Consider the following 26,974-nt stretch of genomic DNA (forward strand, 5'->3'; position numbering starts at 1 on the left):
CACGATCGCCATAGACGAGGCTTGCAATGAACATGAGCAGTGTCTGCTACTATGAAATACCCGTCAAAAATTAGACAATCAATGCAGCCCGCTACCTCAAAGTCTTCAGTAGATTAATGGACCATTGACACAGTAATCGGAAGCACGCAGTCTAATTATTTAATGACAAATACACACTTCATCGCCATGTCTCAATTACTTCTCTGTTTAAGGATACGAATATTTAACGTTGGCCTCACCTTGCATATTCTTCCGATACAAATTCGTGTAATTAGGGGGCTTTCCACACCCTAAAAAAGAATGGCAAGCACATTCCACTATCGATTTTCTACCAAAAGTATAGCTAAAGAGTGCTTAGAGAAGTGATAGGGTTGTCTACAAGTTAGCAGAGCGCTAAGACAAGTGTGCAAAAAATAAAGAAAAGTTCTTTTGACACACATATGGAATAATCATCATTCTAGCTTAACTAGCCCAAAGCTTATTTAATTTTGAAGTTCGCGGGATTCGCTTGTTATCAGATACCACATATAATAGCATTCCATGTCAAAACACAACCTTACACATCAATTGACCTGGTACGTCTTTAAGGATAACAAGTAATCGTGGGTAAACTTTAACATTATAGCTGGTACATATCCAATGGTCGTACTTACGCATTAGGGCATACGCTAGAAAATATGATATAATGGATGCCAACAGAAAATACGTTTGTATATAAGATCACAGTATTTGATTTTACGCCGTCCGCCTCTATAGCAGACAATGTTGTTTACAAACACAACGGGGCTTCTGTGTACACAGAAGGCTTCTGTATACAGAATGGGAAGTGTAGAGCAGTTGATGCTGCAACATCCAAAATAAGGATTTGCTTTTGTTTGTGATATGCTGCGCATTAGAATATTTGATACAATCATTTTACCGGTGTGACTGTATTTCTTGCATGGCACAAGCTATACAATAGTTACATTATTACTCATGTGCCTTGTCGAAATCCAACTTCACTCCAATGGTAAATTTAATGGGGTTTGACGTGCTGTTCGCTTCGTTAGTAGGTTACAGATGAGCTAACGTTGAAGTCGGTACGGAACGTAGTTAAATAATGAAACCTAACGATCCCACTTAGACCAACTGCAGGTTTAAGTAAAGCTTTATTTTGTAACTGAAGACCCCAACTAAAAAGAGAAATGAAGCAAGAAAATTAAGTGTGAACGTGTGGTGCCAAATAATTGTAATGTTTATGCATTTTACTTTTAACATGAGCTGCATCCAAAAAAGTTGTGCGCTCCCAGATCCGTAATATCATTTTGGTTGCCGGAGTGGCTGTGTGCTTAATCGGAAGACACCAGCGGGCACTGCCGTAAGTTGTAAGAACTTTCCTCTTGGACGAACTTTTTTCTCCCCACATAATCTACCCACATCCGCCCGCAAGCGACTTCATCCATTTTAGCTGAAACGTTATTAAATAAATTCGTCTCATATGCGTGTCTCAGCACAGCACGTTTTAAAGACCATTGGCACATTTGGTTCTGCAACCGACTTATAGGGAATCTTAAGCAAAATTTCTTCAGTTCATCGTGCGTCCTTCTATCATCGGCCGTCCTGATGGTTTTTCCTCTCTTCTGCCAGTGCCTAATGACTTTATTAGTAATAGATATTTCAACCGCGTAAAGCATTCTAGGGGTCATATCCGTGAGAAACACTTGCGTCTCGTTTGATCTCAAGGTCTATGTCTCTAGCTAACGATTGCTTAGTTTGTCTGCCTTCTGTCAGAGGCAGAAAAAACTTCTGTGTGGTGGTGGTGTATAGTATGTAGTCGCGTTGTTCTTTTCGATTTCACGTGCTTTTTGTGGATAGTTTTAGATCAAATTGTTATAATTGCTTCTTAGTTCTTCCGCGTACCGTGATTGTGTCTCTGACTTTTCTGAGTCAGTAAAACGGACTCGAGCGCGTTGATGAGATTGCGTGAGAAAATTGCATAAAAAAACGGCCTGTAATAGGTGAGACAATTCATACGTTGCATGAGAAAATTCAAACACATCACTGACCCTGGCATTATTGTCAGAATTAGAGTATCAGCGTTATTAAAGCAATAACATCTTTATCCAATCTAGCAGTTTACTTCCACTTGATTCACTTCATCAAATTTTATATTGAAGAGAACATATGTCTGTGATTATGTCTGTAGTATTTGTTTAACATCATGACACGGTGGGAGGCGAGTGGACAATATTTTAGCACGATGTGGAAGCTGAGCACGTTGACGACTATGAATCTTAAAAATACTAGTTTATACAGCCAAGTAACACTCGCTGATATATATATTTATGTATACATAGCAAAATATAACTTGGGTCACTCTGCTTGAAGTACCTTAGCGCCTCCGTACCAGCTAAACATTTAAAAACACTTGTTACTAATTAGAAGTTTGTATATTATCTAAAGCCTCGAAACGACCGAAGCCAGCTTTCTGGAACCTCTACATTTCATTGTTCGAAAAATAATAAAACCACGAAACAGTATCCTAGAGCAAATGGTGGCAATACTAAAATCGTCTACGAAGTTCTGGCTTTCATTGATGTGCCTTTCAGAGAGTGAGATGTCGTCTACATCAGATGAGGATGAATTGGTTCAAAACGCGAATGGTAAGATCGCACGTATTTGTTATTTGAAAGAAGTTCATGTGAGTTTTGCAGGAGCTGAGGTTTCTATTCCTTATATGGGAAAAGCTCCGTGCGGGCGAATAATTAGTTATTTGCTAAACAATTTTACTGAATATATATGTATGTATATAAGATGTCGAAACTCCAGTTCGGCTTTGCATTCATTTTATGTGTAGTAATAATCCTGTCTAAAAGTTGCTGTGGTAATCCAAAGAACGCAGTTGAATAGTGACAGTTGCAACGGACTATGTGCGTTTTCACAGGAGATACTGAAGGACTTAGTGGAAGCTTGAAAGTACCTTTACTACAGTACTCCTCGGTGATTTTACCTGCGACTCGTGTAACTCCTGCTTTTCTAGAGCAACACCAGGCAGTTTGTACAGCTTGCCGTACTCGGGTGCCGCATTTACGGACAAGAAGATTACGTGTTCATCCCACGTTATGCACAATTGTCTGCCGAGTGAGTTGTTTTTCAGATGATATATAGTTTTACGTAGTAAAATGCCAACGCTATGATAAGCTTTCCAATAAATCAGCTTCGCGTGGTACTTCGCTCTGTGGCTTCTCTTTCTGGGACTCATGAAATGCATCCTACTTGTATTGAGTGGTAGTGTTGGAACTCGAACTCAGAATATTTTTTTCTGATCTAATACCTGTGGCGCCCCGTTTATGCATTTTAAACTACAGCGAAGATCCAGGAAGACATAAAAATTTAGCAAGCCATACTGCGAACAGCAGTCTTTGAATAGCATGGACATGCTTGGTCCACAAAAAAACTTTGCATACGAGTGAATGCTCGCTCGTCTGTACCATATATCCATCGTCTGCTGCAACAATTAAAACCGCGACGTCCCCCTGTGATGTCCTGCATATCACGTTTTTGATAAAATCCGCATGTTTAGGATAATTTGTGTGTGTATGATGCTGCTTATCTGTCTCACATTCAATATGTGATACATTTATTGTGATTCCATACATACCCAACGAGCAGCAACCACAAATACAGAGTAGCAAACGGGACAGGTATTAGCTGATTGTCACAACGATAATCGCTAATATTTATACATGTTTTAGGATAGCCAGTTTACAGAATACAAGCGAATCGATGCGATCTTGTCCTTACGAATTTTCTGTTGCAATCATACGATTATTACTAATGATTATATTATGCCTTAGATAGTTGCACATAATGTCAAATACTTCATCCTTGAAGAGTCCTGGCCGCAAAAGGCATTCCGTTTTCTTTTTTCTGGTTGGACTCTAACAATCGCTTTATTGCATTTAGTACATTTTTAGTTTAGTGCATAATACTCCACCGAACGTATTGCTTTACTGGAAACAAAAATAATTTATGATGATCTCACATTTTAGTGACCTCATGCGACAATATTTTAATATTTGTTAGCAGGTCCAACTAGACTCGAAACTTTTGGCGTAAAACTTCGATTTATGATACGTTTCTTAATCGGTAATTATTTAACATTTCAGAAATGTGAGGAGAAACTGATAGCGATTTTTAAATCAACGACTGGAATCGATGGTCGTCGGTGCCATTGGTGCGTCACGCCCATTTTACAGGAACCGTCAAATAGCGCATCCGCTGTCTTGGCGGAAAAGGGTGGTGCGCGATGCAATAACGTCCAATGTGGACAATTTGTGTGCCGATCCTGTCTGAAACAAAACCTAACGCGTGACCAACTACATGCTGTACGTGTTTCTCAGGAGAAAGGCGAATGGAAATGCTTTCGCTGTAATCCTCAGTTGATTCGGGTGGGTGTAGTTGCCAGTGGCCGATTTTTGTTTGCGTAGTCTAGCTACAGTACTTGACAAGTTATTCATGCAGTTTATTCGTATCCAAATGTTCATGATGATATTGATGCACTTACTTGTATACGGATTATTCATAGAATGTCAGTATAAGAACTCTTTTTTAAACAACCTTATTTGTTCACACAGCTGTGTAGCACCTTAGAACATATGGACATGGAAAGGCATTAAACATAGCTTCCTATTTCTTTTACGCTGCCTATTTCAAAGTAAGTTAGTTACCGGGTGATTTTTAAAGACATTTTGCTTATGTACGTATTTGAGTTTAATTAAGTAGAGAAATAGAAATCGGTCTTACTATTATGCAGTCGCGATAGGTGAGTAAAGGGCTCTTGCGTCCTAAAATATAATCTATGTGAACCGAGTAAACGGGTATGAGTGCAACGACGCATCCGTTTTTGTTGTGCCAACGTTTGAAAGTGCTAGCGCGGAGTTACGATTGGGTTCCAATTAATGGATGCGTAGCGGTAAAAATAATTATTTGCGTTTTTATTTCAGCCTCATCAGTTATATGCGGCAACGGTAGCGGAATATGTGCGTGTGCGTCGTAGGCCCGTCCTTTTGGCATCACCAGCAACTAATAACGACGAGGTACACCAAAACCTAACAGATACTAAAACAAACACTTTTTATGGTCTATGCCAGCAAGAAGTTGAAAAGCTGAGCAGCAGTGCACGATCTCTGGTCGAGGCCTGTGCGTTGTACACAACCAGACAGGATGGACAGAGCAGCTTAATAAATCAACTCGAGGTAAGCTATTAAGGTAACGACTACACCCACGTGCGAAGTATGTAGCAGATACGAGCAAGCAAACCATATGTGCATCAATTAATCGTTCCGTGATGAACGAGATTTATGGTTGCCGGTAAATGTTACGCTGGATAATTACCCGATTCTTTGAATAGCGAGGCATTTTTGCAGCCGATCAGTGTTTGTGAAGTGATTTGTTGATTAATTTGGTAATTGCGCGTAACAGCATGAACCCTTCTTACTAAAGATGCCGAAGATAACGATTTTTATAGGACATTTTACCAATATATATTATGTACTCCAGTATATTTAATTATGATTAGTCGAATGACATTGATTGAACTAATATAGTTTGTTTGACCGACTTTATAGACTGCCTTATTTTTATTTACTTGCTCAGGAGCACATCTTGTTGGCGGGACGCTTTTTGAAGCTCCAATCAAACCACGATAAATCACCGCAAGGAAACGTGTCATCTGGTATGTTTTAATGTTTCTTCAGCTGACCTCTCACATATAAAACTAACAGATAAAATGTCATATGTGCCAATATTCTAGATAGAGATATCCCTGAAGTATTAGGTTGGGGTTCTCAGGATAACCGACCAAAACTTACAACACGAGGTCTCAGAGAAAAACCTATATTTAGTAGTTTAATACGGTGGGTGCTTTAAACAGTTATTTGTTTATTTCGTTTAATGGTTCTAGCTACAGGCGACGCTACCTTCACCGACGCTCCGATGGGCAGTATACTTCCTGTACTGGACTACGACGAGAAGAATGTGTAAGTGCAAGATCCGCCGTTCAGTACCACTCAAATATGATTTTCATCTAACATATGTGAAATATAAACATTATTGTTTTTTTATTTTAGGCTGATTGATGTGATCCGCCAGCAAAATGAGGCACGAAAGGGCCAGCAGTCGGATGAACAGCGATTTCAGAAACTTGTTCACCCCGAAAATTTTAACGATCAAAGTACGCCTGTCGGAGAAAACACGGGTAAGTTGTTTGTGCTTTTCAACATTAAACAACCTGTTATTAGAAATTGATCGTGCGGTCGAACTATATGCTTTTGCTCGTTGTTGAGAATGAAGTTCGTAACAAACCGTGTAACTAATTTTATAAGTCAAGCAGATCTGTGTCTTACCTATTGTTAATATTTTGGTTTTTGGAATTAACCAGCAGGTAAGAAGACTGACGCTGGTCTGAAAAGTAAAGTATAACTCGAATTTAATGAAGTTCCACGCATCTCTCAACTTTTTTCTTATTCAGCTGCTTAATAACAATATGTTACTCGGCTAATTTTCAGCGGGTCCTGGTGACACTTCTTTGGTTTCATCGGAGTCAGCGTTAGAAACTACGGAAAATACAAAAGGCACATTGAATACACCGGCGTCTACAGCTTTAGAAAATATTTTAGCTCCAAGTAACATAAAAAATGAGATAGACCCAGATGAAATCGTTTATGACGAAGTAGCGTCAGCGTCTCCCAAAAGCATTAAAGAGAAGGTTTCAAACGATAATCATTGCTTGCCAGTCAACACTATAGATTTCGATAATGATTCTAAGGATTCCAATGCCACCGTAGATCTCCCGCTTGTGCCGAATAAAAGGTTTAATAAACAGAGGTTGTCAAATTCGTCAAAGATAGACGAAAATATACAGGGTACAGCCCATTCGGATAATGATGAGGATTGCGAGCTTCAGTCACTTCTAGCTGACATCGAACCGAGAAGGATTGTACAACACCAACGTGAGTAGACAGTCTATGCGATAACAGGACTACCACCTGTTAGTGTAAAATTGTAATGGGATTTCCACATTTTATAAGACTGAATATATGGTTTTTCTAGAAGTATACAGGTGACACTTATATACGTTTTGATTAGGCGAGTTGGTGAGTGATATAATAGATTTCTTCAATCTATAAACATTTGTCGTCATTAATAATCATTAAAATAAGGAGATTGTAAAAATCACAATTACTTAAAAATAAACACAACGACTCCAATTTTGTAATTGATAATTCCATAGATAACGGTAAGAAGAAACCGGGACCCAGTGGCAATGACACAAATGGCGATCTTAAACCAAAATCATCTGACGCCAAGGTGAAGAAGGAAATGTCAGGTATCTCAAAAAGCCGTGCTCCGTTCGCTTCGTCCGATGAAGAAGCGGGAGGCGTTGGTGGTCTGAACTTGTCACAACCGTGCGACTACGGACCAATTATCGTTCTTTCGGAGTGTGAAGGCTTGTCGGATCTTATGAGTGACGAAGACGATGATGAAGATGATGACATGGAAATTTACGTTGAAGAAGATGAGAGTCAAGATTCACATGAGCATAGCCATAGTAATAGATCACTTTCAGTCTCTGAGCACAACACTCGTGAAGATACGGATGGTGATGTGATGCAAGTCGTCGATGAGAGGGACGATAAACAAGATAGAGGGCCTCATACGGAAGGCAGCAATGTATTGAGCAACAAAGCTAATGGTACTCAGAACAAGAAAGTTTTGCTGAAGCGTTTGATCCCAAGTATGCCTATGGCGGATACGGATGCCAGTAACTCTGAAGATGAGGAAAAGAGCGGAGCTTGTGCAAGGCTAATGAAACCGAGAAGGAAGCTATCCAATGTTAAAAGACGACTGGTTAGTGACATATGGTAGAACAGAAAAATGGAAAAATACGATTATTTTAGGTAGACAATAAGTTTCGGTTCGGGACTACAATAGTAATAGTACGAATGTAGCATCATTTAAAAACCCCGTAAAAACAAGACCGCTTCATTTTGTACAAACATTTTGTTCTGGGTGAAAAGATATCAAGACGAGTGTCCTAGACGGGCTTCGCTACTTCCATACGTCAACACGTCGGCATTTTTTGCTCAGCCAAGAAAGTGACCGACCACAATGTTCTAAAGCAATTTTGGAGGTTAGTGACGCTTTTATTCGAGCGGTTTTATAAATCTCCCAGAAAAGACTCGAGAAGCTAACTGAGACTTTTTCTTATTAACGTCGATAATTTAAATTATTCAGATGTTCTAACTGTGTTTAATTAAAATTTATAAGTCGCAGATTAGCTCATCGGAAGACGACTCCAGTAGCAATGAGTGGAAGCGACCGAGAATCGGGTCGGATAACCAGTTAGAGCTCTCATCTACTCGGACAGCAAATTTAGATCTGGGCAGTGAAATAAGCGGAAATCCTATGTCTAGAACTAATGACAATCCATCTGGTAGTACGGATGTTCGTCCCGGTGATCCGGTGAAGTCAGCTACTGTGTCGAAAACAAAATTGCCCCAAGATGTTTTGGTTGTAATGGACTCCGACGATGATGTCATCGTTTCGAAGGAAGAAATGGGCCATGGAAAGCAAAAAAAAGTGGCCACTTCCGTGCCTCCTGTCAAGAAGTTTTCAAAACAAGCAATTAAGGTAAGAAGCTCTGCACGCTAAAAGCTTTTTGCGTTTCTAGATTATAAAGTTTTGGTAGTTTTATGTACCTACACCTTAAGTTAAATGCTGTCTTGATAAAGATTTCTCTTCCATAAAATTTCTATAATAGAACGGGTCATGGATACATGTACCAAGTAGAGTGACAGTTTTCTTGAAACGTTCTGCTATACTATGGTACGCATCTTTGGCCAAATATCTAGATGAGCCTTTTTCTAGAAATTCAGTTCAAAACATTTAGTCCAAAAGGTCGTTTTTCGTTAAACCATTTTTACCCCACCGATAAAGAGAGTGGTTTGCTATTGCTTGCAGGCAGAGTTTGACCCATGTGTGATTTCCAGTGATGACGATGAGCCTGCTACACAGCGGCTCACGTTTCCGTCCGTATCAAACGGTATACAGTCAAAAGGAGAGATCCCTGCACCTGGAAGTGCACCGACAGGTAGACGCAACATTCGAGAGGTGATGGATGAAAACAAACTGTCAGGATCGACACGCGAGGCTAATGCCGCCGAACGCGAACGTCGTCAACGGATCGAGGAGCTACAAAACAAGTATAACCAATTTGAGCGGAGCTTTGAACAGATGGCTGGCCCAGATGGTGGCAAGTGTGTCTTGGAATACGATATGACAACTAAGAAGCCGCTGGTTGAAGTACATCCGAGTTTAGCTCGCCGTCTTAAAAAACACCAAAGCGAAGGGATTAAATTCCTGTATCGTAATCTTATCGAAACGGTATCTCGACTCAAATGCAAAGAAGCGTGTACCGGTGCCATTCTAGCACATTGTATGGGTAAATGTTTATGAACGGTTAAACGAAGAAACTGTGGGTGGATCGATATAATTTAAATTCATTTCGAAAAAAAGCAGAATACTGATAAACTATATTTTTTTTTATATTAACATGAGTTATAGAGAAATATTTCAGTAGTTCATATAAGACACATGGCAGTTCTGTATTATAATTATGATAAAAAAAAAATGTTGCACAAAATGTTCAGAAGATCAAATTCTGAACGGCTGGTAAATTTCATGGAGATATACTGCGCTTTAATGAAGGTTCTTGTAAATTCTGATTTCAACCATACTATCCTAATATCTACTGATGAAGAATAGGAAAAGGATATATCACAAAAAAATGTTACTGAAATCCCCCAAATTCAGTTTTTTTTATTCTGTCTAGTGCTTGTGTGTGGTTTTTATAAACTGTTCACAAAAATCGACGAAACGAACTAGTTAGAGAATTTAGAATGAAACGAATAATCACCTCGATTCTTAGACTGCAAGCTTTATTTTTTTAATTAATATTGTCAAAACTGTCAAGTTGATTACTTGATTTTAAATCTAAAACCAGTTTTTTTTTGTCGCTAGCTTTGCGCATACCATTGACTGTTTTGGTTTGTGTCCTGATCGTGTGAATATCTTCAAATGCCACATTACAATAAAATGGGTGTACCCCAAGCACTCATTTCCGTGACGTTATTTGTTTCCCTACAATAGTAGTTCTCAGGGAAAATTATATTGTAGAAGGGTTTGTGTCCTATGTATCTATGCTTTTTGTGTAGATCCTAAACTATTTTTATTTATTTATTTCTTGCAGGTCTTGGTAAGACTTTTCAGGTCATTTGTCTTGTGCATACCTTACTCACCCACCCATTATTAAAAGAACACTTCAAGACAGTTTTAGTCGTATGTCCGCTAAACGTTGTCAACGCGTGGCGTTGCGAAATCGAACAGTGGATTAAGCGAGATGACACAATTCAGGAAAAGTTCATGGTTAGTATACCAAGCTTCTATTTCCTTGTTATTATATTTACATTCTACCCTAGTCGCTTGCTGCTCATATATACAGGCGTTGGATATTTTTTTTTACTACCTCAGGCGAGCAATGTCTGATAAAAATTTATATGTAGAATCATCGATCGCCGGTGTATCAGCCTTATTCAAATGTTTCTGTTCGAACAAGATACTCTTCAGAAAGATCGGTATAAAACGCCATTTTATCATGAACTTGAATCGACATATAAAAGTGCAGTGTTTATGACACTCCCGTACACGGTAGGATCATGCACCTGCCATGACATATGTATATTGCACTGTGTAAAGATTTAAAATGACTAAACTTGTCAGGCCGCGCTTCGGCTATTTATTGAAAGTTCATTGGGTAAAAGTCGTTAAGACAACAGCGGCAATGTAGTAGATCTGTTAGGGAGTCCGAATACATTAAGTTATTGCAGACCATATAAGTTAGATTTGTCGCACCTCATTATCTGGCGTGTATTGTTCAAATATCCCAGTGTTCGGCCTAACGAAATTTACACATTTTGGGGCCCCAGTCTGCAGCCCATGTGAAGCGTCTTACGTTTACTGCAACAGGTCGAAGGGTAACTGCAACGTACGTATTTTTTTTTACTGCAAACCATCTTTTTAGTCGATCCGCATTTCTACCTGATGGGATCGATGACCATTATACGAAAATCCTTACGCAATATGCCACCAGCCATATAGTAGGTCTGAAGTAACTGTGCGTTTCAGACCTTAAGTAGAAAATTTAATCACTTTCCTTTTTTACTGGATTTTTATTACAGAGACATTTAAAAAAAAAAACCGTAATTAGATTAAGCTGATTGGGGCGATGTGGGGCGTAGCATGGGATAATGTTGTTGAAGCTTCTCTATAGAATTTTTAAGCGCAGTCTATAAGGTTGGACTTTATATAATTAGGGAGTTTAAAGAAAGTATCCGACATGAAGTTTTGTTGCGCCAGTCTACTAAAAATTGTGAATTTTCATTTTATTCTTCTAAAAAAAAATGTTGAGGCGGTCGTTCGGCTGACATAGTATTGAAATATCACAGTAGCAATTACCGTTAGTAGCATAATCTTCATATTATGCATATTTGACGAATGGGAGCTCGACATCGAAACGTTTGAAATGAATGATCATGCATGGGTTTTAGGTTCATCAAACTAATGACTCTTTGTCGATGACAGCTGGGGTTGTAGCCGGGCTGATGTCAAAATTCAATTGGATCTAAGTCGCGCGTTCGAATTTGGATATCCGAAAAAAAATGTTTGAAGTTTTTGCTCACAAAAAAAACCTATTTACACAGCGAGGATGACGGTCATGACCTGAGATAGCAAATTATTGAAGGCTGGCTAATAGTGAAATTCAAAAAACTTCAGGGGCCAGAATTATTAGGTACTCCTGACCAAGAATTGTCCAAAAACCTAATGCGAACGATCTGAATACTAGCACATTAAAAATAAGCAACAGTAATAATGTGAATTCTAATAACGATAAACCTCATTTCTAGATTCGTCTCTAAGCCTGTTTGTTCCTTCACTATGTTGAGACATAATTTAATGACACGATTTAACCATTTTGAGAATCTGCTTTTGCCTTGAAAACCTGACGCGTCGCTTATTATTTTATTGGGAATAACAATTATAATGTATGTAATGATGTATGCATATGTACCTAACAAAGTGCCGCCTGATATTTTTTAGCTATATAATCTACATCATGAAAAGGACCAAATCTTGCGCGAATCTTTAATGAGTAAATGGACCCGTTCAGGTGGGGTTTTACTGATAACACCAAACCTGCTTACTGTTCTGCTTGGCGCGGAAACGGAGGCGGGACAAAGGAAACGCCAAAGGCTGCTGAAATTAAACAAAAATAACGCGGCGCGAGTTAAACCCAACTCTGCTAGCATGAACAAGATGAAAAGCTTCCTCTGTAAGTTGTTATTTGATGAGTGTTACTTCTATCCTATGTATGTTTGCTATGTACAGAATCTAAGCTGATATATATAGAACAGATGAAACTGACTGAAGAACGAGCAATCGTTATTCTTTTTTATTTGACAATGTAACGGAAAGTTAACGCTTGTAAATATAGATTAATTGTCAAATTTTGTCAAATCATCCAACCTCTTGCGCATTTTACATCACTGCGTATTAATCGTGGCATTAAAGGGGATCCCGGCGCATCTGTGGTCGTTGTCGACGAGGGTCACACGCTTAAAAATAGCGACACGCAAGTAACGCAGGTAGTCCAGATGATGAAAACACGAAGAAAAATTCTCCTCACTGGCACACCGCTACAAAACAATCTTGTAGAGTACTACACGATGGTTTCGTTGGTTTCTCCAGATCTCCTTGGAACGAAGCAAGAATTCAAGAACCGTTTCGAAAATCCGATATCGAATGGGCAATACAAAAACTCAACTGTCGAAGATATTCAAAAAATGCGGAGACGCGCCAGTGTCCTCAATAAGTTACTTAATAATGTTGTCCAGAGGTAAGGAAGAACTTTTCTATTATAAGAAGCGAGTAAACTTACATAAGAAGAGAACCAATTGTGCATTTAAAATGAATAGATTTATCAACACTTGTTGGAGTTTCGTGACAAGGTAGTAGAAATATATATTGGATTAGATTAGTCAGATTTTGTGTAAGCCGAAACATTAGGTTGTAATAATGGATTTGGGATTTTATATTTCAAGTGCGCCATACATCCCACTAAACAAAATTTGTGGTATGTAGAATATAGTACTGATATTTCGTTTATGTATCTTGTGCTCAGGAGAGATATGTCTGTGTTGGCAAGCATCTTACCGCCTCGGCAAGATTACGTCCTCACAATTCGACTTTCACCGCTGCAAGAGCGACTTTACAGTGAATTTCTAGGCATGCTAATTAAGCGCGCAGAGGAACAGCCAAACAACAATGGCCCGACTTTTAAGCGTCTTCTGCAAGATTTTGTATTGCTTAGATCAACATGGACCCATCCGAAGCTATTGGTGATGCCACGAAAAACCTGTCCAAAAAAGCAAAAGGTAGCAACCTTAGTTGATATGCTGGTCTTTGATTCGATCACACCTGAGCAGGATGCACAGCTTACGCAGAAAGACTGGTATAGACCGCATCTGGAAGGAACGGATTTGGATGATATCGCACTCGGTCCTAAACTCTTCATATTGTTCGACATTATTCAACAATGCACACTCATCGAGGACAAACTCGTCGTGTTTTGTACCCAGCTCAGTGCTCTTGACCTTATTGAATATCTTCTTCGACTGATGCACGAGAATCGCATTGGAGGACACAGTTGGGTTAAGAACAAAGATTTCTTCCGCATGGATGGTACGACTACTGCGGAAGATCGTCAGAGATTCTTTGGGATGTTTAACGACCCTGATAAACCATGGGCGCGATTATTTTTGGTTAGCACTAACGCCGGTAAACTTGGTTCAACCCTTATCGGAGCCAATAGAATGGTGCTTCTTGACACAAGCTGGAATCCATCAGACGATAACCAAGCCGTATATAGGTGGGACATCTTCCGATTCATTCGCGTATCTACGTCAGAGTTGTCAATTAGATAATAAGGAAATAAAAAGAAGTTGGACTGTTCGATTGAATATGAAAAAGTGTATGTAGTTGTAGAAATATTATATACTATTCGAGTTTCTAGACGGTCCCGTGGTACGTATTACTGGTAATATATCCATCGACTAGCATTCTAGCATGGCGTAGTTGTTATTTCTGTTCTAAAAAAATTATGGTTCTGCAAAATTGTCTTATTCCAGAATATACCGTATTGGGCAGATAAAACCTGTCTATATTTACCGGTTCGTTTCATTTGGAACCATGGAAGAGAAAATTTACGCCCGCAATATACTTAAGGAGAGTACGCAACATCGCGTTTTAGATGATTCAAATATGGAGCGACATTTTACGCATGAGGACGTGCGTGATCTCTACCTCTTTACTCCATATGAAGAGTCTGAAAAAGTCCTACCTCCCGTACCGAAGGTACGTTTAGCAACCACTATTTATTTTGCAAAGGCTTTGTGCTAAAAGCTTTCTCACGTACAACTCTTATACTGCGAATTCATTCCGATAGCCAGGATCGCTGACAAAATAATGCGATCAGTTGAGAACGTCTCCTATATTAGAAGTGCTGTCATACGGCTTGAACATCTGACCCATGGTTTTTGTCAAACCATATTTCGTTATTTAACTAAACGATCGATGTAAGCTATGCGACCACGTCCTAGCTCACTCATATGGACCTGAATAAATTTGTTGAAGGAAAAACCAATTAAATAGCCAGTGTGTTGCAAAGACGTTGATTTTGTAATATTTGCAATTATCAAATATTATTGACTACAAACTTCCTCATACTTGTCATAATTGCAACTGTTCTTGCAGGATCGTCTCTTGGCTGAATTAATTCTACGACAGAAAGACAACATTGTGAAAGTACACGAACACCAACAAATGCTACAAAATCTTGAGGATGATCTTTCGGAAGAGGACCGTCGCATAGCATGGGAAGAATACCAGAGAGAAAAAGACGCTCCTCCTGGTCAGCAAGGAGCACAGGAAAGTGCTGGTGATACAGCATTTTCCAAACCACCAGCATTATTAGTCGTCGCAGATCAGCTGCTTGGACAAGTAGCACAATTTAGTGCTATTTTTAATAATCCAAACGTACCCGAAGAAGACAAACGGAAGATGATAGGACAATACCTAAAAAAAACGAAGCAGGCGAGAGACAAATATGAGCAAGTAACCAAGATAGACCATCAAATGTTGACCGAATGTATTCGTCTGAAACATCCGCTTGAAGTAACTAACAAAATCGTGAGCCGGAGGCAGATTGTCAACTCCAAAATTGAGCTGCTTAATGAAGAACTTCGACAGGTATAGCGCGCCAACCTGTAATTTGAGTTTTATCTTTTTCATAGTTAACAGAAGTTAACTTAGAAGCATCAGTGGAAACAGCTGCGTCATGCCGATCACAGAAGCGTTCAAAAAAAATTATTACTTTATTGCTGAAAGATTGCTACATTGTTTTGTTGCACGATTCAAAATTTTTTCCAACTCAAGAATATCACATATAGCACGTACGGGTTAGGAAACGAAACCCTATTAGTAAAGTGGTCGCTCTCTCCTTTAACTATAACTTCTTTATTAAAACTAGCAAGATACTGGAAATATAGCAAACACAAGGTTAGCCACAAATGTGTAGTCTAAATTTTACATTGTGTTTACTCCGCGAGATCAGTACCCTTAAAAATGTAACTTCTAATTATAAAGCCATAATTTTTTAGCATTATTGCTCGAACTTGTGCCTTACATAACAGACTGATTCATTGCGCTATTGGTTAGTCGAAGTTCGGTTCAACCAAGTAATATCAAACCATCATGCTTTGCTATTTTTTGCAGATCAACGATTTCATCAAAAGGCTTCAGCAGACTCCGATTAGACGCGCGCTGTCGTAATAACTAAAATTGCAAAATACAGGATCCTAGCGCTACCATTGAAGCCAGCGATCAAAGCTTTAATCTGATGGACCTTGAGAAAGGATACCTTTATTACTTAAGGACACTCCTCGCAGCAGATTGTTGCTGGAAAAGAGCGCGCTGTGTATGTCATTCATGATACTCCGGTCGAATTTTCAACTTTGTATGCAACATATGTCCGACTATACTGTTAGAAAGATTGCCGCATAGCTATTAGGTAACTATATACGAAAATGACATTGTAATTAAGCATATGTATATATTTTAAAAGAGATTTTTCTATTTTCTGAAAAAATATAGTTAATCTAATCCACGATATAGTTCCAAAACGTATGGCTTCATTTAAATTGAACACGTAAATACCGTGATGAGTTTTATGGTCTAAGAACATTCATATCATAAATGGAAGCTGCGTTTTGTATAGACAATAAACTGAATAAGCGCCGAACATATGCATACTGCATTTAAATATTTTGCAGTTAACTAAAATCGTTTGTTGATTGCCGTTGGACTTTGCGAAATTATTGGCGAATTCCGCAAGGCTTTGCTCGCAGTTGACAAATGCACGCACAAACACAATGACCTCTAACAAGCTCAATCTATTTTCCTTAGTTAGCTAACTGGTCCGGGGACTGTGGATGCTTCATTAAATATTACTACTTCAGGTAATCTCGCCTACGAAAATACTGCAATACAATGATACATTTCATTATTTCTTTGGCTACTAATAGTGTTAATGTTGAAAAATAGGGTTTTATGAAGCAACTTGATCAGGCTTACGGTAATTTATTTTAAGAGGGTATTTTTGTCAAGTTAGTTTGTTTACGCACACATCTAAATAATATTTTAGTACCCCCAGAATGTAGCTGGTTTAACATATATAGCAGTCACCTCAAATAGCTTCGGAGTTTTTTCTGCTTTTGACCGATGTGAACGCTTGTTGTGAACTATTCATTAGGTTGTCATGAAAGTTATCTAAATTTCATTAAACTAAGTTTGTCTACTAGGCTTAAATATTTCAGTATATTGTATTGGTGTGATGCATACTTACGTATCTAGCTTAAGGTAACATAAATTGTATAGCTATGTTTGGGCTTATGGGACATATACCTATCCGTAAAATAAAAAGTAATTCTACCTTGTATTACTAAGCGTTAATAGTTATGTACGACTAATAAGAGGTCGTTGCAAAATGTGCCGTAGAAATGCGTGAATTGGATGAGGATCGCGGTGCACCAACTACACAAAATATTTTCTAAATGTTCACTCTCTATATCTTGTCTTAGATAGCATCGATCATGACATAATTATAGCATGACCTTTCCGTAAACAAAGATTCCGTCTTCGTTTTACCTCTGCACGCAAGATTCTTTGACAATATGTTACAGCATTAAGTGTCAGCAATAAACGGGTAATTTTTTAATAATTCTGGTTCTTTCTTTAAAAAATGCTCTCCGATAACGACCCAAGGTCTCTTCCTGACTCTCCTCTTTGCATAGCAACTCTCGTTGGTCTTTACAGTGTCGTGTCGAATAAACGCGACCACATACTTTTTGCTTGCAACATTTTTTTTAAATCGTACATGTGTATTGGCTCAAAAATTATGCGCACTGTTAAATCAGCATGACTATTATATTACTTATTCTGGCATCGTGAAATTTCCCTCAACTGATCCAATGCGCGTCTTTTCAAGCATCACTCAGATTTAACGATACGAGTGGGATACGTGTGGACTGTTCCATCGTTGCTGCACAAATTATGCCATAATTATCACCGGGTTGTGTTTTTGGTGCGAGTGTGGACCTCATGCAGGGAACTTTTAGCGCGCCATTGCAAGTGTCGAGCAGAGAGCTGATGACGACAATGATTCCATCAATCAGAATTTGCCTTACTGGAAACAACGTTGCGGTAGGACCCTTGTTTCCGACGAGCCTGTTTCTGATAAAGGAACAAGCAGTTCCTTTCCAGGACAATTTCAAGACGGGTACCGGCAACGACGTCATTCGCTCACCAAGACCATAAGCGTAGCGTAAGGGATATCGCTCTTCTTACTCACTTGTGTTAATACCTGTATAATTAACTTCTGCGAAGGAGAGACTGAATACGCCTGGCTTCAGGTCCAATTCTTGCTTTCATATCTACTAGACTACTTGTAGATGATGGCCAGCGGATAGATAGTTCGTGCGGAAATATATTGATTTTAAATTTCTTGCTTACGCCACGTGGTTTGAGAACGTCAGTACCTATACATATCTATTCCAAATAACAAGAGGTTGGGTAAACTTGTTAGAGCTTAGTCGAACTTTGAAAGTTTCACAAAAAATCTCTTGTCAATGCAGTGTTTTGTTCTCCTTTTTTTCTTCAAATAGATATCAAGATAAGATTCCCGCTCGCGCTACAGGAAAACCATATACAAACTGAAAAAAATTAGGAAAAAGTGAATACAAATTATACAATTCTGAGTATCTTTAGTGATCGTCGTCCACTATGTGAAAAAATATAATAACCGTATCATTGAATTTTAATGCTTTCCTATATGCTATCCTATACCAGGAGCATCACAGACCAACAGAGAGCTGTATCGGCTAGTGGCTACGCAATTGCTGAAGCAGCACATATGATTACTACCAAAAAACGATAACGACTGCCGTCGAGGGAACAAGCTCTCAGCAAAATGGCGAGTAATTATGCTCGTAAAAGAAAGGAATCGGTTGAGACCAGCAGCCAAACAGCAAACCGTACGCTTAACTAGAAGAGAGCTACAGTGTGATTAGGCAACTATAATCTTAGTACCATATATGTCCCACCAACTTTGCGGTTTCGGCGATTGTTTTGGCAATCGTGTTTAGGAGTCTGATGACACTGCCAAAAAGATTTCTGACTTGCAGCCACAGACTACGCTTAATATTTTAACACAGTAATAATATATTATTCTGGAGCTGTGAGAAAAGGATTTGAAGAAGAAGTAAGATGTCGCAAGCAAATGGGACCAAAACAGCGCTCACCTACGTTCAAAATGACCAACTATGTCGAGAATATTAGACGGGTTCTCTTAATAGATGACAAAGCCGGCGTTGGGCCCATAATAAAGGTCACGTGAGAGAAGCCCCCGCTGAAGTAATGCTAACGCACATCCATTAAACATTCCCGAAGGCCAGATAGCCTTTTCTACAAGGTCGAGAAATTGAGGTTTATTTAGTGTTATTGTAGCAAGGTGAGTTTCACACTATGCACGACTCATATGTATTCGCCTAGGTCCTGTACAAAAAAAAATTAGAGGTTCAAGAGGAGCCAGTGGGAACCGTTTACTACGACAGGTAAAAACGGCAGAAATGTTGAAGAACTAAATCAATGTCCGACATAAACACGTACCTAATGTCAATGCTGAGCTGTGCCCGCCACCTGTAAAAGTGGTGGTCCAAAAAAAAGACTAGAGATATGGCTAGTTCACTACTGGGCGGCAGGTGCCAAGCAGATCGCCGAGGGTTCTAATCATGAACACCAAGCTAGGCGACTAACGAGTTTACTTTCCCATATTCAAAATTTTGCAGTAATCAACGTCAATTCTGTCCGAGAAGAGAAGCGTGGATTGCTTAGGAGAGCGCCTGCTACCTGGAATACGACGGTCTGACCAACTGGCTGATGCATATTTACCTCTGGAATAAAAGTTCAGGGTCGAGAGGGGACTGGCCAGACAAAAACAAGATGGATAGATCGAACAGGTACAACTGAGATATGCACCTAGAGCTGAGCCTGACGTATACGTTAGGATTCGCACATGTGCTAAGGTGGTACAGCCTAGGTTTACTAATGCAATGCCGGAAAAACGAGACTATAGAGACATAAAAAAACTATTGCCTAAATATGAATAGTACTGGGAGCCAGCCGCCTAAGGTAGTACCTAATTATATAAGTACCGGACGTATGACAATAAAAATATATAAATATAAACATTGGGTGTAACGATAAATACAAATGCCTAATATTGAACTATACACACCGCGAGAGAAATATGTGTCAGTATTAATGTTGCGTAAAAGATGTTTGGCAGAAAAATATTTCCAACAACAAAGAATTTCCAAAATTAAGCGTGTATTTGTAAAAAAAAGATCGAATAGATAGGTCGAGACTAGTAAACAAGGCTATAGCGAGTGAATCACTTACTGATGAACTTCTTAATTGAGCGTATCGATAATCGCCCGCATCACGAAACATTAGTCTATAGAACAATGATTTGCTCTGTAAATACAAGTGACACAATATCATATAAATGATTACATCAGGTAAATCCAAGCGAAAATATACAAGACAGAATACATACTATGGATAGCAAGCGTTTCAACATGGTATATGACATTCCAAATATGATCACTATGACTATACGCAAAAGAAATGACCGCTACATTACTACACGACATTTTACCACAAGACCTTCAGAAAATGAGACATGGCACATGGAGCGGAAAACGTTTTGCCATTTAAGCCATCTAAAAGTACACAAAATTTTCTTTCTGAGGCAATAGGTCAAAGCCAGAAAGAGTTCTATAAATACAGGATAAAAGACTGGCAGAAAACCATTTAAATATCTAAGGACTACGTTAAAACAAAATAAAAACTACCTCTTCAAACAGGATAAATTAAGAGTCAAAAATCGGCCGGAGTATTCAGGATGTCTTAATGTATAGGAGGTTTGAGATTTGCAAAGATTACTGGAAAGTCATAACCGTACTAAACCAAATATACAGAAAGGCGATGGCAGCAACGTCTGAGACTACCAAATAGGTACCAAAAGGAAAATAAAAGGAAAAAGAAAAAGAAAGGATATGCGACAAGCGATCAAAATTTCTCAACAATGAATTACAGTAGTTTCATCCTGAGTAACTGAATTCTCATAGCAAAATGAAGTTTTTAATTAAATAAGTAAATAAAACCTTTACTTCCGTGTCGCACTGACAATGACGGAACCTTTGGAGAAAAATCGACATGGTACAAGAGAAGCACAGAGAAAGCTCTACAGACGAGAACGAATACGAGTTTAGTTGTCAATAAATGAGGAGCCACGCTTGAAACAGTGGTACGTAGTTATCGAAGGGCAAATGTCGCAAGTGGTTATAAACCATACTCGAGACAATATGACGATCAGAGATGAAGCCTTTTAATGTATATATGGATCACGAGAATAGAGTGCTTTTGTTACGATAAAATATGAAGTCTACTGCTGACACGCCTAATAAGGCCGTACGCCAGATTATTCTGACAAGTCTTTAAACCCAGAATATAAGGATGATGTAAAAAGTGTGGAACGTAACCAAAAATTGTAACACACGCTGATAAAACAAGGAAAACTCCAACAAAGGTCACTTGGCCAAGCTAACAAACCGGAACTTCAAAAGAGAATAGATTTCATCACTATTCAGGAGATCGAGAGAACACTATGGATCCGCAGGTGGAAGGCCCGAATTACATGTTGGGAAACTCGCATCATTTATCCGGGCGGGCACATAAATTATTGAAGCCCTCGGAAGTTTCAGTCACTGCAAACAACTTCGTCTTGATTTTACCATTTAATAATCTGTAAGGTAACCAATTTTTTGTTATAAAATTCTTCCTCTAATGCATAGCTGGGCTTAACACATCATTTTACACACAAAGGTTACCGCTTACATTCGTCAAGACTCGGCCGCTTAATCAGAGAAATGGGGACTGAAAAACGACGGAGATATTTGAAACATGCTGATACATGTACTCCAATAGATAAAATACTGTCGAGATAGGACCATGTCTGAATGGTGATTTCTGTTGCAAAGAAAGTCAAATGTTTTTAAAACAGAACGGAAAGTAATTTATCGTAGGGGAAGCTAAGTCCACAAATAAATACTTACTGTATGATCGAAAGGAGAGTAACTAAACAATAATTATCTCCAGATCACTGGCCGAACTTAGATACATTTGCGCGTATTTTAGACGACAGCGGGGATCAAGCGGGTTTTTGCATAAACTCCTCTGAAAGCGAAAATTGAAACAAGTCTCAAAGTCGAGACTTATTTGATCTAGCCAGATCAAGCAATGTCCCTCGAACTTATGCTGGATTGCAAGACTGTTTCAACAATAGTTGTAGGGAACACTTAGGCGCAACTGCCTCGTCAGTAGCGACAGCTGCAGGAAATAGCCAGTGGAGAGTTTGTATCCACTAAAGGACAGCACAGTAACCGCAGTCATCTAAAGGGAGTAGAATCTACTTATGATCTGTTAAATGGAAAATCGGGAAAAAATGCGTCAACGAGGGAACCAGCTTTACTCAAACGGAAAGTAACGGAGTTATTGAGTCTATTTTGTATGTTGCCGCATGTTTTCCTCATTGTACATTAAAATTTCAACTTAAGGTACAATAGTTCTTTATAGACGAATATAATTCTGCGGATGCTTCTCAAGTCAATGCAATCTTACTATGCAGACTGACGGTTTGTATCAAATTTATTAACGTTTTTGTTTCATTACGCTATGGCTGCTTATTTGTCGTCCGTTGGCAGCATTAATGAGACATAATATTTATTCTAATCCAACGATATCGCACATACTTCCACATCTGTCATTATCCGCTTAATAAAAAAGAATTTCGCAGTTGAACTTAACAGAGAGAAACGCCGAAAAGTTTCCAAAAATACGTTAGAGCCGAGCTGTCACAGTCACGAAGGTCACTGATCAGTTGCATTGTAAGACTCGTTTTGGTAATAAACCTTCGACTACGGTGGTTAAAGACGAAAAAGTGCAAGTACTTTTTATAGGCTCGGATTCTGAAGGCGATAGATTTTTTGAAAACAGGGTGCAGTTGCATTGAGACACTTTACAATGTCAACACTGAACGGTGTGTTCATGAGTAATATTTTTGCGGACGTATCAGTAGAAGGTGGTACCTGATATAAGAAATAGGGTATTTTAGAGAACTGAATAAAAATTACTCCAGTCCCCGGCAATTGTACACATGAGTGTAGGATCTCTGGCGAGCAAACACGATAGGCAGCCAAATGAGGCACAGTATATTAATGTGGATTATAAAAAGGCTTTTCTGTCTGGCCTACTCGGTCGATTGAAGGCAAATCTCAGGTGTCCTTGTAAGTAGAGCTTGTGTTACATTAGTCACAAACTGCGTCCAGTGAACATGAACTAATTGTTAATTAATTAGAACGTCAATTTGTGGCATACCCTGGTTGCGGAACGGATGCTATTTTGGGCCATTGCGTTAAGTGCCCTAGTAAGTGACTTAACATGTTATATAACATGTGTTTTCGAGATTGCAACCGTCTACATTTAATACAAGAATATCTTAATACTATTTGCTAATTGTACGTGATAAATCGAAACGAAAGTATTAAAAACAAACTAGTTTCCATAAACATCTCCCATTCTTTCAGTCTTAGCACATAGCTAAAGGATTTTCAGTTTGACACGTTGGTGCATGAAGTTGACACTTATTACATATGTGCATCCTCTGATGCGTAGTTTAAATGTCCATACTCTAGCTAACACGTTAACACCGATAAGAGCACAGGAACAGTTTTAATATTACAACTTTGTCTGCTGGCGGCAGCTTACTTCGGTTATGCTGTGGCACTATACCGTTTGTTTACAGAGACGACTTGCCATTACTTATAAAACTAATTTTGAAATTCCGACATTGCCGAGTATTCAAACATAGATTGGCAAGGTAGGTGCCGAATATTTTTCGACAAATGACGCGTTTATGATATTCCTAACCGTAAATCCCTAGAAAACTTAGGAAATTCATCGTCTTCTAAAGTAGCAGGTCAAGACTACTTTGACCAGCAACCCCAAATTCAACAGTGACACAATTGAGAGTCTACTTTTGGTGATAGCACAAACATGCTTCGAGCATTGGTTTTATTGCACCTTCAGCAATTGCCACTTGGCGTACTTTGTAGTAAGCATGAAGAATAACTCACTGTCTATCCTAACACTAGCCATTACGGAGAAAATACAATAAATCGCTGAGTTAATTTTCGTCAGCAAGTTACCACGAGAGTTATTTTTAACCAGCTCTAGATTGATAGTATTACATTTACTGTTAGTAGCAGTAGTTTATCGGTATCTATCCGTTACGTGGTTTCTAATTGTTTTGTCGTTAGAAAAATTCCTCTAGTACTTCCTTTACTGCTCTTTAACGGACGCATGCCTACTCTGAAATAGTGGGCTATGACTACTGAGGTTCTGCTGCTTACATCAAAACCTCTTTCAGCGTTACTTGAAGGAGAAACAATAACAAAAAAGGAACGCGTTAGAGGCATAGAAGTGCCAAAAAATGTTTTTAGTATTCTCAAAATGTACAAAAAACTATTTCGTAAGTTCTTTCGTCTCATGTCACGCTTGTTAATATACATTTTTTTTTCGGGAAAACAAGCTTATTTTAGCCAGCTTCGTTGTTCTACTTGTACAATGTTATTCTCCTTAAGTATTTTTCGAACTCCACGACAGGCTTGTATCAGGTCAACCGGCAAATAGTCCTATCGAAATGGTGGTAACCGAGACGCATAGATTAAGTTAAAGAAGAAACAAAATGGGTGCGTGTGGGTATATGATAGCTAGTCAAACTATTTTAACATGTTTTGTTCAATAGGAGATGCTTTTTACGAAAATTTTCTTGTAAATTATTCCAAACTGGAATTATTAAACATATCTGACCTTGACTTTGTGTGTTATATGGCGAAATGAATGGTTTAACGTTAAAAGGGGATGCATCGGTTGTTATCGTGGGCGAAGAACGTACGCTAACAAAATGCAATGTGAAGGTCATCCGAATCATGATGTGTACGAAACAAAGGCTTCTAATTGGCACTCCTCTACAATAGAATATGACGAAGTATTACTATACTTTGGTGTCCCCCGTAACGCCAGATCTGTTGAGAACCAAAGCTGGGTTTAAAAGTCTATTTAAGAATTAATCCTACTGTATTGTAATGGCTAGTACGGCGACTCAATTAATGGAGACATTCGTAAGATGAAAAGGCGTACGTCTGCATTAAGTGAACTCTTAATCCACGTTGTTCAAAATTACTCGAACTTTTTCTAATAATAGCCATGATTAGCCTAAGTTTCACTAGTTGGTCCAGTATTCAGAAAGTAAACAATAAGGCCCTATTAATACTAATGGCCTGTCAGGAATACGTAAGTAGCTGCTTGCTGAAATCTCCAATAAATAAATACGTTCAAGGCAGTGGAATCCTAAAATTACGAGCAGTTTGAGTTACATTAAAATAATTTAGAAACATGGACGACGGCGGTAATGGCTGCGAATGTAACGCCCAGGTTGACATTTTGTAATCTGCCCAAGTTTCTTGTATATTTAATAATAATCTAAATGTGCATGTAAAGCGGAAGTCAGTTCTATTAAAGACTGCTGCCGATCTTCAGAAGGGACATTATCGCGTGAGGAACGCATTACTTACACAGCGAGAGTATGTCCTTGTAATTCGGGAGTCGTCTCTGCAAAACAGCCTGTATCGCCAATTCCTTGGGATGCTCAATTACGTCTATATGTTCAGGCATTTTCTGATTAATTACCTTTTTCTTAGGTCAACGTCGACTCATCCAAAACTTCTAACCATGCCTCGAGAAACCTTATGAAGGACCGGAAATAACCGTGCCTGACACGCTCAGACCCGCGTCAGTTTCATTTGAGCACGATATGCGAAGTGGCCGAAATCACTTATACATACCATTTCGTTAAGAAGAAAACCTGGGCGACTTTTCCCTCGGCCTGAAGCGTATATTCTATTTCGAAAGGCGTTTGGGCATCGGAGACAAACACTTTTTATACAATTTAAGATACTTGATTTGTCTCAGGTTTCGTGCTCGTTCCAGAAATAGGACAAAAATATAGATTTGAATAAGTGCTGACGACCAATAGTTTTTCAAGATAATAATCCTTAGTATTCTGTTTGTTCTGGTCGGCAAACAGGCAGGAAGGCTTAGTTCTACATTAATCGATGCGTAGAGAATAATGGAGCTGAAAAGAAGCTGGAACACGCCCGATGATAATCAAACATTTTATAAGTAAGATTCGACACGCAGAAAACTTGTTTGCTTAAAGAAATATTAAAAGAAAACCAATTGGTAACAACATTGACACCATTGATTTTGAACTTCTTAGTAGCGCTATAAATATATATATACGCTTGATACGCTGAAGGTGATGAATAGTCACCAATTTAAAATTATCATAATAAAATGTTTGCTAAAAATTTTCAAAGACTATGTCTGACGAAGGCTGTCAGGGAACCTGGATTGGGTTCTAAGAAAAACAGAGGCTAGAGTCTTCAAATTTTGCTCCAGCTAAACAAGTGTATCTTCGAGTAACTAATCACGAAGAAATGCCGTTATAAGTGAGTCAGCATGGGCAAAATAAAGCTTTCTGGAAAAAGGCATATATTTTTTCTATTCTATATTTTTTACTCATCTGTTTTTTCGAGCCAACGCCAAGCAAACGACCTTTGTTGTATGTAAAAATATGTGGTAAAACGCGGCGCCCTTTCGAAAACTTGGTCGTGCGTGTAGTTAGAAGTTGGCTTAAATCTAATGAAAATTATGCGTATATCTTCTTTAAACGTAGGCACCTTTTTCTTCGAAATTTCTGATCCGCCTTATATCAAAAACAACCAAGCTCGGGTCAACCAAGTGTTCTATTTCTAAAAGAGCCTATTCCTTCAGGTGGCCCTGTGCTTATTGGACGACTCTTCGATGAAATAGCGAACTTATCCAGATTTTGAACAACCCATGCCCATTATTAAGTTATTATTAAAAGGACAGTCAGAAGCAGAGCGCAGTTTCTATGCCAGTGATTGCGATAAAATCATTCCAAAACGCAATTCCATTCTTAGTGAAGCTTGACATTATTGAAATGAAAGCTTGCAGCACCTATTCGCCCGTTGCAGTCCAATGAAGTCCGCGATTT

General features: G+C 38.7%; 1 protein-coding gene across 7 annotated transcripts; it reads left to right on the forward strand.

Moving 5' to 3' along the window:
- The first annotated feature begins 783 nt into the window (after positions 1-783).
- Positions 784-24,040, forward strand: LOC111265511 (uncharacterized). Of its 7 annotated transcripts, none has more exons than XR_015313084.1 (23): positions 784-1,357; positions 1,887-1,997; positions 2,589-2,642; positions 2,924-3,120; positions 4,149-4,430; positions 4,986-5,237; positions 5,638-5,716; positions 5,945-6,020; positions 6,111-6,238; positions 6,549-6,992; positions 7,274-7,890; positions 8,311-8,673; positions 9,004-9,484; positions 10,292-10,467; positions 12,199-12,430; positions 12,670-12,994; positions 13,280-14,026; positions 14,286-14,511; positions 14,911-15,405; positions 15,931-16,673; positions 17,805-18,037; positions 18,562-18,685; positions 19,560-24,040. XR_015313084.1 is itself a non-coding variant. In XM_022842258.2 (20 exons), the coding sequence occupies exons 3-20, from the start codon at positions 2,597-2,599 to the stop codon at positions 15,985-15,987; spliced, it is 5,223 nt and encodes a 1,740-aa protein (XP_022697993.1). In that variant the 5' UTR covers positions 784-1,357; positions 1,887-1,997; positions 2,589-2,596; the 3' UTR covers positions 15,988-17,434. The 7 variants fall into 7 exon arrangements, 4 of the variants coding, with proteins under 4 accessions (XP_022697993.1, XP_022697997.1, XP_022697995.1 ...); XR_015313083.1 differs by having other exon boundaries at positions 17,821-18,037; XR_002683489.2 differs by lacking the exons at positions 17,805-18,037; positions 18,562-18,685.
- Positions 24,041-26,974: the final 2,934 nt, after the last annotated feature.

Source organism: Varroa jacobsoni, unplaced genomic scaffold (assembly GCF_002532875.2).
Source record: "Varroa jacobsoni isolate VJ856 unplaced genomic scaffold, vjacob_1.0 scaffold_977, whole genome shotgun sequence".
NCBI classification, from domain to species: Eukaryota; Metazoa; Arthropoda; class Arachnida; order Mesostigmata; family Varroidae; genus Varroa; species Varroa jacobsoni.

Coding starts and splice junctions, on each gene's coding strand:
- LOC111265511 (XM_022842258.2), top strand. CDS start 2,597: ATGTCGTCTACATCAGATGAGGATGAATTGGTTCAAAACGCGAATG. Junction 6,021..6,110: donor GACTACGACGAGAAGAATGT/GTAAGTGCAAGA, acceptor TTTTTATTTTAG/GCTGATTGATGTGATCCGCC. Junction 6,239..6,548: donor GCCTGTCGGAGAAAACACGG/GTAAGTTGTTTG, acceptor GCTAATTTTCAG/CGGGTCCTGGTGACACTTCT.